Genomic DNA, 13,821 nt, shown 5'->3' with positions numbered 1-13,821 from the left:
TTACATAATCAGATTCCAGACAGTTGAAATATATTTCCAAATGAAATATAGTAGCCTAGCAGAAGATGAACTAGAATGTTAATAAAGCTTTTTTTAACGTGTTTTTTTTTTTTTTTTTTTTTTTTTAAACAAATAACTTTTCACTAATTTTCAGATAGTGAAAATGCATTTGAATGTGTGTGAAGTTTCAGACAATTTGCCAAAAATAACTTCTACCCTAGGACAAAGTCAGTTATAAATGACGGCACGGCACCCTAAAAAAGGTCAAAGGTCAGATGTAGAAGAAAACTACTTTTGGAAAAGTTTAGCCTTAAATGTAAAATATAAAGTTTTTTTTTCTTCTTTAGCTGTGATTTCATAACTAGTCCCACTGAGGGTTAAACATTTGCCTTTACGACGATATAAAATTGTTTATTAATGCTACGTTGCTTGGTAACCGTAAACGTCATACTGGGATGAATAATTGTTTATTATTGAGAACAAACTGAACATTTTCAGGTTCAGGTTCGTCATTTGAGGTTGTACTGTACTATAGCCTACATAAGTGATTTTAACTTGAGCAAAGTGTGTTTTGGGCACGACATGAAGCGGAGTCACCTCTCATTACTCTTATTAATAATCATTTCCCTTCCATATCAGCCTATATATAGCTAATTTTACATTATTGTGAAAGTTATACAGCAATGTGAGACCTGACAGAACGTGACCAAGGTTCTTCGAGCTCTGACCATCTATATATCATCTTTATGCCACAGGTTTGACTTCTCCACTTCCAAGTGCTGTTCAGTCATGAAACTAAGTTACCTCGGGAATTTCATATGGGTTTCTAGAATAGCGTTTTTCAATTCAATAATGTTTGTGGACAATTTAAGAAGTTGCACGTTTTGTTCTACTGCGACAGAAATGATACTTTACTGTGTAATTACAATTACACACTAGTCATTCATACAAGGGTAATCTAAGCGCCGCCGTTTCTAAAATGTAAGTTAGTTGCCCAAATGACGTTCTTTTAGGAAACCCATCGATTAAAAAAGCTAATTCTCCTCAGGGTGTTTGTTAGGACTGAACAGCTCTATACATAAATACTGTGTGTGTGTGTGTGTGTGTGTGTGTGTGTCGGGTAGATCAAACAATCTTGCTACACTCAACATCCACATTCCTCTTTGTTGCACCGAATGAACTGTACTTTCGCGGGAAATATCAACTAGGCTGTTTGCATTCGCACCGCAGTAAAAAGGGGTTCAAATTAATTATTAATTCATCTCAAGCACCTTAGACATCTCTTAGACTTGTTTAGCAATAGGGAGTCATTTTTGAATTGTAATTCAACGGTTCATAGCAATATGTTTCTATAGTATTGCAATAATAGCGAGTCATTAAACGACCAAAGTTTAGACGCCCACCCCTCCAAAAGTGAGCTGTAATGGTTTCGTCCACAGTGGCGCGAAACGCCTCGCGCCCTACTGCAAAGTTTCACGTTACACGCGCGCGGTTGGTGTATCTGCTGGTGGTGTGTTTGCAACTCATGTGCTTTTAGGAGAGTGTTTGTATAATTTTTGTTTTTTTGCAAAGAAAAGGTACCGTTTCGGGTACATTTATGCTATTTGCATTCCTTTCTACAGTTACAAAACGCGTTCTTATTTTTGTTGTGTACGGCATTGTTGTATGTTAACTAATCCGGTCATTAGTTAGACATATTTGCTTTACCTACTGAACTGCACTACAGTTATTTGATAAGGTTTCGGAAACGTTTAATTCTACACCTAGTTTACCCAGAAAGCTGCAGAAATGAGTGGGTAAGTGCCTTCTTTGTGCATGAAGTATAAGGTGTTGGCAGAGCCATATGTTTTAATTGACTTCACTTTTACGTTGCAGCATTGTCAAAGAAGAGACCCGCAGTGTTTCTCCTCACTGCCCCAAACCTAATGAATCTGAAGAGCCAGAAGGTACTGCAGTGGAGGAGACCACTATGGGTGGGTAAAACTAATCACATTCACAGTAAATCCTCTAGAAACGGTGGCAGACCTGTCTGTGCAAGTCCATGCAACATTCAGTTAATCTCCTGCATGTTACAGAAAAAAGCCAGCCTGGAGATATGGTTATTACCAAAGAGATGGAGGAGGAGGAGAAGCATTTAGTGGAGGAGGGAGAGAAGAAAGAAAGAGAAATGATGGAGGAGGTAACCCGTTATATAAAGAACCTTATTTATATTGATATGAAAACCTGGAAATATAAGGGAAATTTAAAAATAGATCCTGAAAAAGCTTGGATATCTAGTTGTATTCAGCTCCAAAATGTTATTGTCTTTATGAGTGCAACTGCAATACCTATTAAATGATATTTTGTTTTTATCCATTAATAGCATACTGTAAATGTAATGGAAAAGACATTTAAAACGTATAGACCCTTGAGGCTCTTGTTTTGCACAAGTCACTTTTTAAAAATTAAAAATATATTTTTTTATAATAATGCTATTTTAACAGGCCAGGCAGACGTGGGAAAAAGATTCTCAAGACATGCGTTTTAAAAGACTTCAGCACCTTTTGGAGAAAAGCAACATTTACTCAAAGTTTCTGCTCACAAAGATGGAGCAACAGCAGCAAGAGGTACGAATTGTGTTCAAAAGACAGGAAAGAGTTGTCTTGCTGGAGGTTTATGATTTCCGGACGTAAATCTAACTTCAATGTGTTTATCTGAAATGAATTGTAACATGGTGGAATGGCGCGGATGTTGATGTGTGTGAGCAGAGAACTGTGTGCCATTGTTGCTCTGCTACACCTGCCCCTGTTGTACAGTGACTTTAAAGGCATTTAAGACCAACCTTTTTTCTTCACTCTTCATTGAAGTGTGATATCCACCACACTAAAGAAATCTAATGATTCTGTTCAACATAATCAACATTATGCACAATCTTATTGACTGCTGCATTTTAATCCAGAAATTAAAACCTTTTTCTAAAAATGCAGGAAAAACTTAAAAAAGAGAGACTGGAAAAGAAAGCTACTAGTCAGAAGCAAAAGGTAAGTGTGATCCTGCTTTATTACAACATTTTGACCAATTTAAATAAAAGTAAAGGTGTAATTATTGATTTTCATGTCTTCCGCAGGGCAATGCTAAAAAGACCGTAAAAGGTAGGCCCCTCAGATTGCATTTCAAAGAAGTGAGTTTATACAGTGTTTGGTGTGCAATACAGTAATCTGTTAATTGTTTATAGTTGAGAGAAAGAAGCGTGAAAGGGAGGAGGATTACAAAATCGCAGATGTCATTTCCAAAGAGGTGAGTCTTCAATTTTGTTTGTTTTTATGACACCAAAAAATGTGGATTTTAATTACTGATGTGGATTTTTCTCTCTTTTAAGGAAATTCTGTCAAAAGCTAAAAAACCCAAAATGGAGGAGGTAAAGTTTTATTCTTTTATGGCTTTTGTTTTCAGGCATTGTAAAATCAGTTTATGACATTCTTTTAACTCTAAAGTTCAAATTATACTCAAGTATAATTGTGCACACAGTCAAAAATAGCCTTTCAAAGTATACTTCATTTGATAGCGTGCCATGGACTGCCACCGGCTGAAGTTTATCCTAGTCGGCTTTTAGTTGTTCATTCAAGTTATTTTTTGGGGGTGAAATTCTAAACCATAATAATGAGCATTTAAAATGCCCTTTAAATTTGCGCTCCAGCACGTGGATAAAGTTTGTCGCAGCGTCACTGGTAAACATCGCTTGAACTTTACTGAGATCAGAATGCATAAAAATAAATAGCCTATAATATAAATTACAGTCTTATCTTTAAAAAAAATTAAAATAAATTAATGAAAATATTTTTAAAATGTAGGGCATGAATATAAATCATAAACGAATAAATATACAGCAAACTGAAACCCTTAAAAGAGAAATATCAGTGCAAACATTATCAGGCCAACGGACAAGTAGCCTTAACACTGAATGAAAACTCAGAGGTCAAAACACAAACAAAATAAATACACAGTATATAAAATTTAATCAATAAAATAGTCAAGTCATGTTTGAGGTTTCACATTTCTCTTTAAAAGTTAAGAGTGATTAAAAAATTTCTTTGTGCATGTTTAAATCTACCCCCTGTGATCTACTGTTCTTGGTGTCTCCATGAATAATTTGTTGTCCATTTCTTTCTTGACTGTGAAGCCAATAACATTTTGCGCACAGTTAGAAAAATCAAGCTGTGCACTAAAGTATGCATGTACTTTAATGTTGACAAAATTTGTGTCATGCATACCTTAGCGAATGCATAGAAAACATATATAATTGGGTATACTTTGGACTTTAACTCTGCTTGGATGAACAGCATTTGAAGCTGTTGTAAAATTCTGATGAGCGCACACTTTGTATTAAGGCCAAGTTGCAACATTGCTTGGCAACCATATAAAACCTACAGTTATAGACTAATGAACTACATTACTTTTCTTGATCTGTCTTGTAAAGGAGGCACATGCATCAGTAAAACTGGAAGCTGAGGATATAGAGCAGCTGAGTGACTCAAACTCGGACATTAAAAGCAGGCTGTCTGAGACTTTGCGGGAAAACAGCAAGCAGATGCTGGATCCAGAGAGAACTGTGAACGGCCAACCGGTACCTGCACAGCAACCCAGTCTCTTCACTGGGGGTGTGATGAGGTGGTACCAGGTGGAAGGCATCGAGTGGCTCAGGGTAAGTGCATTGAGCAGTCCTGAATGAGTAACGACCAGCAGAGGGCAGTATAGGAATCCTCAGTGTCTGAAGAGAGCTGGGCTGTTTCTCCCTAAAGCATCGAAGTTGATCGTTGAGACCATTGGTGGCAATTGTTCTATGATCAACTTAAGCTTACGATGCTTTTGGGAAACGCAGCCCTGGTTAATGTTCAATATGTATCTCAATATTATGTGTATGCTTTGAAATTGTGCATGCTGGTTAAATTTTAACCAAACACTCATGTCTTAATGCTCTCATACTTGTGAGTTGAAAGACAAGGAAGTTGTGTAAATGTGTATTATGTTTGTATAATGGCTAATAAACTGGTTTGTCTGCTTTGCAGATGTTATGGGAGAATGGCATCAATGGTATCCTGGCTGATGAGATGGGTCTTGGGAAGACCATACAGTGCATTGCCCATATTGCAATGATGGTTGAGAAGAAGGTCCTTGGACCCTTCCTAGTTGTGGCTCCTTTGTCCACTCTTCCAAACTGGATCTCGGAATTCAAGCGCTTCACCCCAGAGGTGTGAATCAATAACTGTAGTTCATCTTCAGTGAAATTTTTACTTTGACAAGAGCTAACAATTTGACAGCTTTCATCCATTTAACTATTGATTGTCTTTTTTGTTCTTGCTCTCAATGTTAAGGTGTCCGTCCTGCTGTATCATGGTCCTCAAAAAGAGAGGATGAGCCTGGTGAAAAAGATCCGTCAGCACCAGGGTACCCTCAGAATGTGCCCTGTTGTTGTTACATCCTTTGAAATAGCCATGAGAGACCGGAAGTCTCTTCAGGTAAACTGATCGGGAATTGCTTATTTGGTACTCTCATACAAAAATTAATCTGTAGCTGGTCATTTACATAAAAACATAGACTGGCCTGCTTTGAATCTGAAAAGTAAGACCGGTTAACTAGTCTGACCAACTAGCAGTTAGCCAAGGGCGTCTTAACATAGTGGCTGTGTTTATGCGCCTGGTCGTCTTGTGCACAATTCATCAGGACAATGCTTTTTGTACGTTTAATCTTTCATCAAAATGTCTTAATTTTCTCAACATGGAAGTATGTGCCACTTAACCAAAGATGTGGGCAGGACCAAGCAGTTTTGAATGAATGGAGGGTTCTTATGTTTGTCTCCTCAGCATTTCCACTGGAACTATCTGATTGTGGATGAGGGCCACAGGATTAAAAACTTGAACTGTCGGCTGGTGCAAGAACTAAAGATGCTGCCAGCTGATAACAAACTGCTGCTGACAGGAACCCCCCTGCAGAATAACCTGTCTGAACTGTGGTCTCTTCTCAACTTCCTCCTTCCAGATGTGTTTGATGACCTGAGAAGGTAAGTCACATGTGGCTCCTATCATGCAGATTATTCTTGAATAGAAGATTCTATATTTTTTTTCATGTAAATTCAAACTCTGTATTTAATATTTGACGATATTTTTCCCTGCAGTTTTGAGTCTTGGTTTGACATTAGCACCATTTCCGACGCAGAAAATATTGTGGCTGGTGAGCGAGAGCAGAAGATCCTTCACATGCTTCATCAGGTATCTTCACTTGACAATAATAAAGTTTTGTAGATGTTGCTACAGCTACACAATCTTAAATGTTCTTCAACCAACTAGCCGTTTTGTAAGTATATAATTTTTCTGTTCTTCTGCTTGTGGTTCTGATGCCATTTTTAACTTTTTCAGATCCTCACACCCTTCCTTCTGAGAAGACTGAAGTCAGATGTCACACTGGAGGTTCCACCTAAGAAAGAGATTGTTGTGTACGCACCCCTCACCAACAAACAGGAGGCCTTTTACATGGCCATTGTTAACAAGACTATAGCAAAGATGCTGGGTCAGGAGAAGGTTAGTTTTATGCAGTGTTAAAGGTGGGATCAGTAGTTTTTGAAATATGCTGTTGGCCAATGTTGATGTTTGAAATCACCTCTCGCATTGCTCTGCCTCCAAAACATACAATCCAATCCTAACAGCCCTTCTCCGAGACGGTCTCGAACCCCGATCCCCCTGCAAGCGAGGCGAGTGCACTAACAATGACGCTATACACCGCATTCACTAGCCGTCGTCTGCGCGACTTTCATTAACTGGCCTCCGTTACGCACGCAATCCAAGAGTGGATGTCTGTATATACAGAAGCGCAACAGAGTAATGCTTCACGAAAAATAAAGCGCAGATGATGAACGAATTACAAGCAAGCACAAAAAATTTACGTACACAATAGTAATTATAAACAACAGTTGGTTGTTAGTTGCCAACAGCACAGCAGCTCCAGACACACAATGACACTCAAACCCAATGTTATTAGCGTGCGGACCCGTTTCTAATATTAACACGGGTTCTAAGCTCTTCCCAAGACATAACCCTTTATTTTCCAGTAATTTCTTCTGAGCTTTTCTTTGTATCGTCTCATCTCTATTTCTGAAGTCTTTCTTCAGTTTAAATCTCGTTCTCTCTCCTCCACCATCATGCGCTGATTGGCTAATGCCCTAATGCTGATTGACTGACACATTTGTTGTTGGTGTCGGACCGACTAACATCCAAACAGCATATTTCAAAAACTACTGATCCCACCTTTAAGGCCTGTTCACACAAACACGAATATTCAGCATGAAAATGCAGTCCGATTTGTCATGAAATTTATTCAGTCCAATACGTGAAAAATGGCAGATGGGCTGAATGAAAATGCAAATTCATTCTGGTGACGCTTATGGAAAAGCAGAAATACCTACTCTAGTACATAAAGTGCTGTGTAACTTTCTGTTTCTGTCACCAGGAGAAGAAAGCCCTGCTGTATTTACATGTTTTCAAACAGCCGCTCAAATTTGTGTTCGCTAAGGTCTTGCATCATACATCAAACACATGAACACCAAATGAGCAGATGCATTAAGATGCTGTTCATTTAATTTAAAATGTTTATTGTTCTGAAAATTCATGTTGTGAACAGGGCTTTTAAATATTAAATGAAAGTTTGAAAGTTAGATTGTGGTTGAAAGTATTTATTCATGATTAATGTCTTTTATTACACATCTTTAAGGATGATTCGGGACCTGTGCAGCTGACGTCCAGTGGCCGGCCAAAACGCAGGACCAGGAAGCTGGTGGACTATTCTGAGAAGGACACTGACTCTGTGAAAGACCTTGAGAAATATCTAGAGAAAGTTCAGAAAGAGATGGAGAGTCAGGAAAGGTCTGTTTACTAATTTTACCTCTGCTCTAAACTCAGCTGTTTAATGTCACAAACAATGTTTTTTAACATGACCATGGTTACTCTCTCTTTAGCCCCAGTCCAGTGATGGATGTGTTTGTGCCGGTTGATGCTCAAATCAACTTGAAACTGCAGAACGTACTGATGCTGCTGAAGAGGTGTTGCAACCATGCTTACTTGATAGAGTATCCTCTGGACCCCGCCACTGGAGACTTCAAGGTACTTCACTTAATATTAGATGTAGAATAATGAGTGATCACATTTGTAAGGCAATAGAACAAGTGCAATAATCATCTCATTGTGACAGATTGATGAGCAGTTGGTGGAAGCATCAGGGAAGTTTCTCATCCTGGATCGAATGCTTCCTGAACTGAAAAGAAGAGGGCACAAGGTAATGACCACTTCTCATACATGCATTTTAATGATTAACCGCTCTATCAGTGAGTGTCAAAATCCATTGTGATTGTAAGCCAATTGTGCGCACATTTAATTGTCTGTATAAATTGTTGTATGTGTGGATTATATGTAGGACTGAGTGATACATTGGATATTTGGTGCTAACAGTATAGCACTTTATATGGCCATTGAGTTTCCTAAAGATGTTCAATGCTTTCTGCATTAATTTTGAATCTGCACTACCATTCAAAATATTTTTGAAATAAGTCTCATTCACCAAGGCTCCATTTATTTGATCAAAAATACAGTAAAACAGTAAAAATGTGAAATTCCAAAAAAAAAAATTATTTAAATGCTTTAAAATGTTTTAAAGATGAAAAAGCTGAATTTTCAGCAACATTACTCCAGTCTTGAGTCACATGATCCTTCAGAAATCATTTTAATATGCTGGTTTGCAATAAGCATTTCTTTATCAATATTGAAAACAGTTGTGCTACTTAATGGTGAAAACTATAATTTATTTTGGTTGTAGCTGTATTAAACGGTCTTAATTGCATCCACATCCTTGTTTATTTTTCAACAGGTGCTGATTTTTAGCCAGATGACCTCCATATTGGATATTCTGATGGACTACTGTTATCTCAGGGGTTATGAGTACAGCCGACTGGATGGCTCAATGAGTTATTCAGACCGAGATGAGAATGTGAGCAGCAGTTTGGTTAAAACAAATTGCCATTGCATTACAGTTAGTCAACTGTTCACTGAACACAACCCACACTATTTTTCATGCAGATGAAGAAGTTTGCTGCTGATCCAGAGGTGTTCCTCTTCCTCCTGAGCACTCGAGCTGGTGGTCTCGGGATCAACCTCACATCTGCCGACACAGTCATCATATTTGACAGTGACTGGGTATGATTTTTTATTTATTTGCATGCTTTTAAACCAATTTAGAGTTCAAAGTTAGAATTCTGTTCTCTCAATTTTTGTGTGAATGAAAAGCCTCTTCAGCATATAATATTTTGTGAATTTCATCTTCAGAATCCTCAGGCAGATTTGCAGGCACAGGATCGGTGTCACCGTATTGGGCAAACAAAGCCTGTGATGGTTTACCGCCTCATTACGGCCAACACCATTGATGAGAAGATCCTGGAGAGAGCCTCTGCCAAGAGAAAGCTAGAGAAGATGGTCATTCATAAAAGTATGTAACTATTAAAATGGCCACATTACCAACTTTTGAATTTAATTAAACCGTTTAAGGATTGATCTAGTTTATGCAATGACTGACTTTTTTCATTTTTCTCTCCCACTTATGTTTGTCATTATAGATAAATTTAAAGGTTATAAAGCAGATCTCAAACAGACCAAGAGCTGCATGGATGTAAATGAGCTTGTAGACCTGCTGAAGTCCAGAGACTACGACGGGTACAGATATTCATACTGTATATCTCAACTGTTGCAAGACTTTTTATCCATCACAAAGTGTTGCCAAATTCTGCATTGTAAGTTGCATCATTAGACGCTGTCCTGACATGATTCATGCTGTTGCAGGGCAGTGAAAGGCACTAAAGGAAAGGTCATCAGTGACAAAGATCTGGAGATCCTGCTGGACCGCAGTGATTTAACGAGTAAGTAGATCAATGTCCTTCACATCTCAGATCTTAATGTTTCTTTATGTAATGTGTGTTCAGTCCACTGCATAGTAGTGGTAATAAGTAATGATATGGATATTGTAATGCCCCTCTAATGCAAATCAAATCTCCCTTTTCAGATGAAGCCAAGAAGCGTTTGAAACAGGAGAAGGACAGGGTGTTTAAAGTTATTGAGACCAAAGATGACAATGCTGACATCAGTCTGTCCTGAGAGCTTAGACACTTGAAGCTTGCCTTTAGGCCAAAGTTGAGTTTTTCCCACTGCTTAAACTGATCAAGCATCGTTAACTGGTATAAAAGCTGCCTGCTGGTTATACAGAAAGATTGAGATCTTTTCTATTTTAGACTTATGTAAACCACCACTGCTGCTTTTAATCAGTCCATCCTTGGTTATGAATTTATTTTATCAGTTTTAACATAGTTTTTTTCATTTCATGTCTCTTTTTTTTTTTTTGAGGGGGGATTTGCACTAACGAAAAGAATCCCCTACTTTGGCTTCTCTGTAAATACTGTTGTACATTTCATATGTAGTTGACTGAATAGGATTCATTTACATAACTGCTTCAAAGCACTTTGCTAGAATACTGTAGAACACAAACGTTCCTTGTTTTTTTGTTTTTCATGTCTTTGAAATATAATAAATATTTTATATTCAGTATTTGTGAAGTTTATTTCATTTTGCATTTAGAAGAATATGATGCAGAAGTGTGAATGCATTGTTACATGGAAGTTTGCGTGTGCATTCAATAGCTGTGATGGGAACAAACCAACAGATGCCTGCATTCGCTCTACAGGGCATGTTGCTAATGTCCATCAGAAGACAAAATCACTCAAGTTCATTTTTGCTGTTTGTCCTCCTCTTCTAGTTTTCTTCTTATATCCTGGATCACTGTAGGAAAGAAACAAGTCATTTGAAAAATGCAATGCGAAATATTACGAGATAATATTTGCATTACAAACACAGGATTCATATAGTTGAGTGTCTGACTTAATGGCCATGTACTCAATGTAACAATTTTTTTTAACATTGTTGAAAACGGTTGTGCTGCTTAATTTTAGAAACCTTTGATACATTTTTTTCTGATTTATTTGAAATAGAAATATTTTTTAACATTACATAAGTTTTAAATATCACTTTTGATCTGTTTAAAAGGCTCATTTAAACTGGGATTTTTTAAAACTTTTTCAAACAAGATTTTGCACTTTCTAATTGACAAATCAAATAAATATAATGTTGACATCAACTTCTTGAACAAAGGGTCAGAGTTCATGCAGCTCAAGTGCTTATACATTCAGATATTTGTGTTAATTTCATTGGTAATTTGCAATACATTTGCCATTAAAATTAAAAAAAGCAAGTGGTGTCAGATTATATATATTAGGAATCAGAAATCATACCATCATCAGTAGGTGAGAACTTCTGTGCATTTCTTTGATGTTTTGTTGTGATGTCAGTAATGGTCATGGGAGGATCAGCTGCATCCATGTGGCCCATCTTCTGTGTGATCCTGTCGCTGATGCCGAGGTAATCCTTACGCAAGTCTTCCATCTCTGCTAACAGCACCTCCCTCTCTCGCTCAAGCAAACCAATGGCCTCTTTGAGTCGTTCTCCCTCCCTGGCGCTTGCCATCTGAGACGCCATCTTTTCTTTATGAATGGTCTGCAGCTTCTCTGTCAGGACTTGCTTGTCTGCCTTGAGTTTATTGACCATCTCCATCAAGGTCTCGCACTCTCTTCTCAAACCATCGGACTGCTGCAGACAGGCATTTTGCTGCTCCTGTAGTTGAAGTATCTCCACCCTCTGCTTGTTATGAATCAATTTCGATTCATACTTCATGGTCTCCACCTGCTGAAGTGCTTTGTCTCTTTCTGTTCGGCACTTCTCCAGCTCGGCGTTCAGTTTTTCAGCCATGTCCTGAAATTCCTTTACGTTCTTCTCATTGTCGGACTCTTTGGAGCGCGTCGTCTGAATGAGCTCTTTATTCTTCTCCTGAGCTTTACGTAAATGATCTCTGAGGTTTGCAGATTCACTTCTCATGGCTGATGCCTCCTCTTCAAGCCTCTGATTAATGCTGATGTTCTTCTTGTGTTCAGCATCCATCAACTGCAAGGTCTCTCTACACATAGCGAGATCTCGTCCCGCTACATCTCTCTGCTCCTCCAGAAGTTTCTGCTTGGTTAGCAGCTCTTGAGACACCTCCTGAAGCTTCTTTAATGATTTTTGACAGCTCCTTTTCTCATTGAGCTCCTGGTTGAGCTGGTCCTTCATTGTGACAGCACGTGTTTTGAGACGCTCATATTTCTCCATCAGTGCTTTAAGCTGCTTCATCGAAGTTTTGTTGTTACTTTTGGCTTCAGCTAGTTCCTCCTTCATATGTTCACAGGTATGATCGAACCTGGTGGTGATCTCTGTATTTTTCCGCTCCTCACATTTCAGCTTTTCAGTAATAAGTTGGGTTTCTCTCTCCTTTTGCTTTGATTTCTCTTTCATATCTTTCAGTTCTTGTTGCTTGACCAACAACAAATGGACAAGATGTTGGTTTTCCAAATCCTTCTGTTGCAGTTGTTCCTTCACGACTTCAAAGAAGTCAAGATGTTTGCCCTTGAAACTTTTGTCAGCTCTGCTTTTTTCTCTGCCCTTAGATATTTCCTTCAAAATGACTTTGGGTGGGTTTGAGGAACATTCAACAGATCTTGTTGAATTAGACCTAATCAAGTAAGCGAATGGTAGGTGTAAAGCTTCAGAGTTACTGCCCATCTGTAAATCATATTTTGACCCGAGGATACTCATTGTAGCCTCTTCTTTTTTAATCAGATCTGCTCCGGCTAGAATTCTGTGCAGGGATTCCATTGTCTGCTCATTAAAATCTTGATTGACATTTCCATTTGTGTTTTGTAGTAAACTCTGTCGCACTTTGAGGAACCTGTTCTCAAGGGTATCCACTGAAGCATGTTGTGATTTAGCACATGGGAGTTCTTGTCCTTTCTTCCACCCACTAAAAAGCATGTCATTTGATTGCACTTCACTGCTGGTGGCTCCTGGCTGATGGCTGCCTAACTTATCAGGAATTGGTCTGTCTAAGCCCTGCTGTGTGTCTTGAATGCCATCAAGTTTACACTTGTGCACAGACCTTCTGGTCCGTTTGACGTTCGGGTCCATTTGAGTTGAAAAATTCTTTGTACTGCAAGACATTCAGGCAAACAAAGCTTTACTTGTAATAAGAAGCACTTTATTGATGCTGAAATGAAATAAAAATAAATTTATTCAAAAGCTCTTACCTTACTTGCATTACTTCCCACCATCCAAACGAACTGCAACAGAAACCTACTGTGCGACTCAATCCCCATTGTTTAAAATGTTTTAAAATGTCTATCACCATAGAAACAGGACCAGTGCTGGCAACGCCAAGCGCTTGGGAAAAAAAAAGAAAGACGTTATAAAAATGGTTTTGAACCAAACCAGTTCTGCTTGAATGGCTGTAACGTTAGAGCTGCAGCACAAAAGCTTCTTTTATCACTCTGGTGAGATGCAACACTTGTGAAGTCCAGCATGTTTTGGTGAAACTTAGCTGAATAAAATAAGAGCAAATATCTGATTTTTTTGACATTTCAATTTGACATTGTGTAGGTTTTTTTAAGTTAATTTTTAATAAGTTTATTTAGTTAATACTTTACAATAAGGTTGAATTGGTTAAATTAGTTAATGCATTAGGCATTATGAACCATAAACAATACTTGGTTGCCATTTATTTATCTAGGTTAATAGTTAAACATACTATTGTTCATATCATATTCATGTTACTCATAATTCATTATCTCCGGTTTCACAGACAAGGCTTAAGCCCAGTCCTAGATTAAAATGCATG

The 13,821-nt window shown here is 38.1% G+C and overlaps 2 protein-coding genes across 2 annotated transcripts; one reads left to right on the top strand and one right to left on the bottom strand.

Moving 5' to 3' along the window:
• The first annotated feature begins 1,480 nt into the window (after positions 1-1,480).
• On the top strand, positions 1,481-10,613 carry hells (helicase, lymphoid specific). Its single transcript, XM_084092391.1, has 23 exons — positions 1,481-1,796; positions 1,876-1,973; positions 2,076-2,179; positions 2,484-2,606; positions 2,967-3,020; positions 3,107-3,131; positions 3,215-3,276; positions 3,359-3,397; positions 4,457-4,681; positions 5,046-5,228; positions 5,352-5,495; positions 5,841-6,037; positions 6,152-6,245; positions 6,393-6,554; positions 7,741-7,892; positions 7,985-8,129; positions 8,218-8,301; positions 8,890-9,009; positions 9,099-9,215; positions 9,345-9,504; positions 9,632-9,728; positions 9,855-9,931; positions 10,075-10,613. The coding sequence occupies exons 1-23, from the start codon at positions 1,789-1,791 to the stop codon at positions 10,164-10,166; spliced, it is 2,562 nt and encodes an 853-aa protein (XP_083948517.1). The 5' UTR covers positions 1,481-1,788; the 3' UTR covers positions 10,167-10,613.
• Positions 10,609-13,507, bottom strand: cccdc110 (coiled-coil domain 110 molecular ruler complex subunit; the record flags this gene model as incomplete). Its single annotated transcript, XM_084092643.1, has 4 exons — positions 10,609-10,844; positions 11,354-13,137; positions 13,235-13,367; positions 13,474-13,507. 4 exons carry the CDS (start codon positions 13,505-13,507, stop codon positions 10,792-10,794), a joined length of 2,004 nt encoding a protein of 667 aa, XP_083948769.1. The 3' UTR covers positions 10,609-10,791.
• Positions 13,508-13,821: the final 314 nt, after the last annotated feature.

The sequence above is a fragment of the Abramis brama genome, assembly GCF_963993115.1.
Source record: "Abramis brama genome assembly, chromosome: 19".
Classification (NCBI taxonomy): Eukaryota; Metazoa; Chordata; class Actinopteri; order Cypriniformes; family Leuciscidae; genus Abramis; species Abramis brama.
The sequence above is the reverse complement of the archived record's forward strand: the minus strand, read 5'-3'. Positions and strand labels throughout refer to the sequence as shown.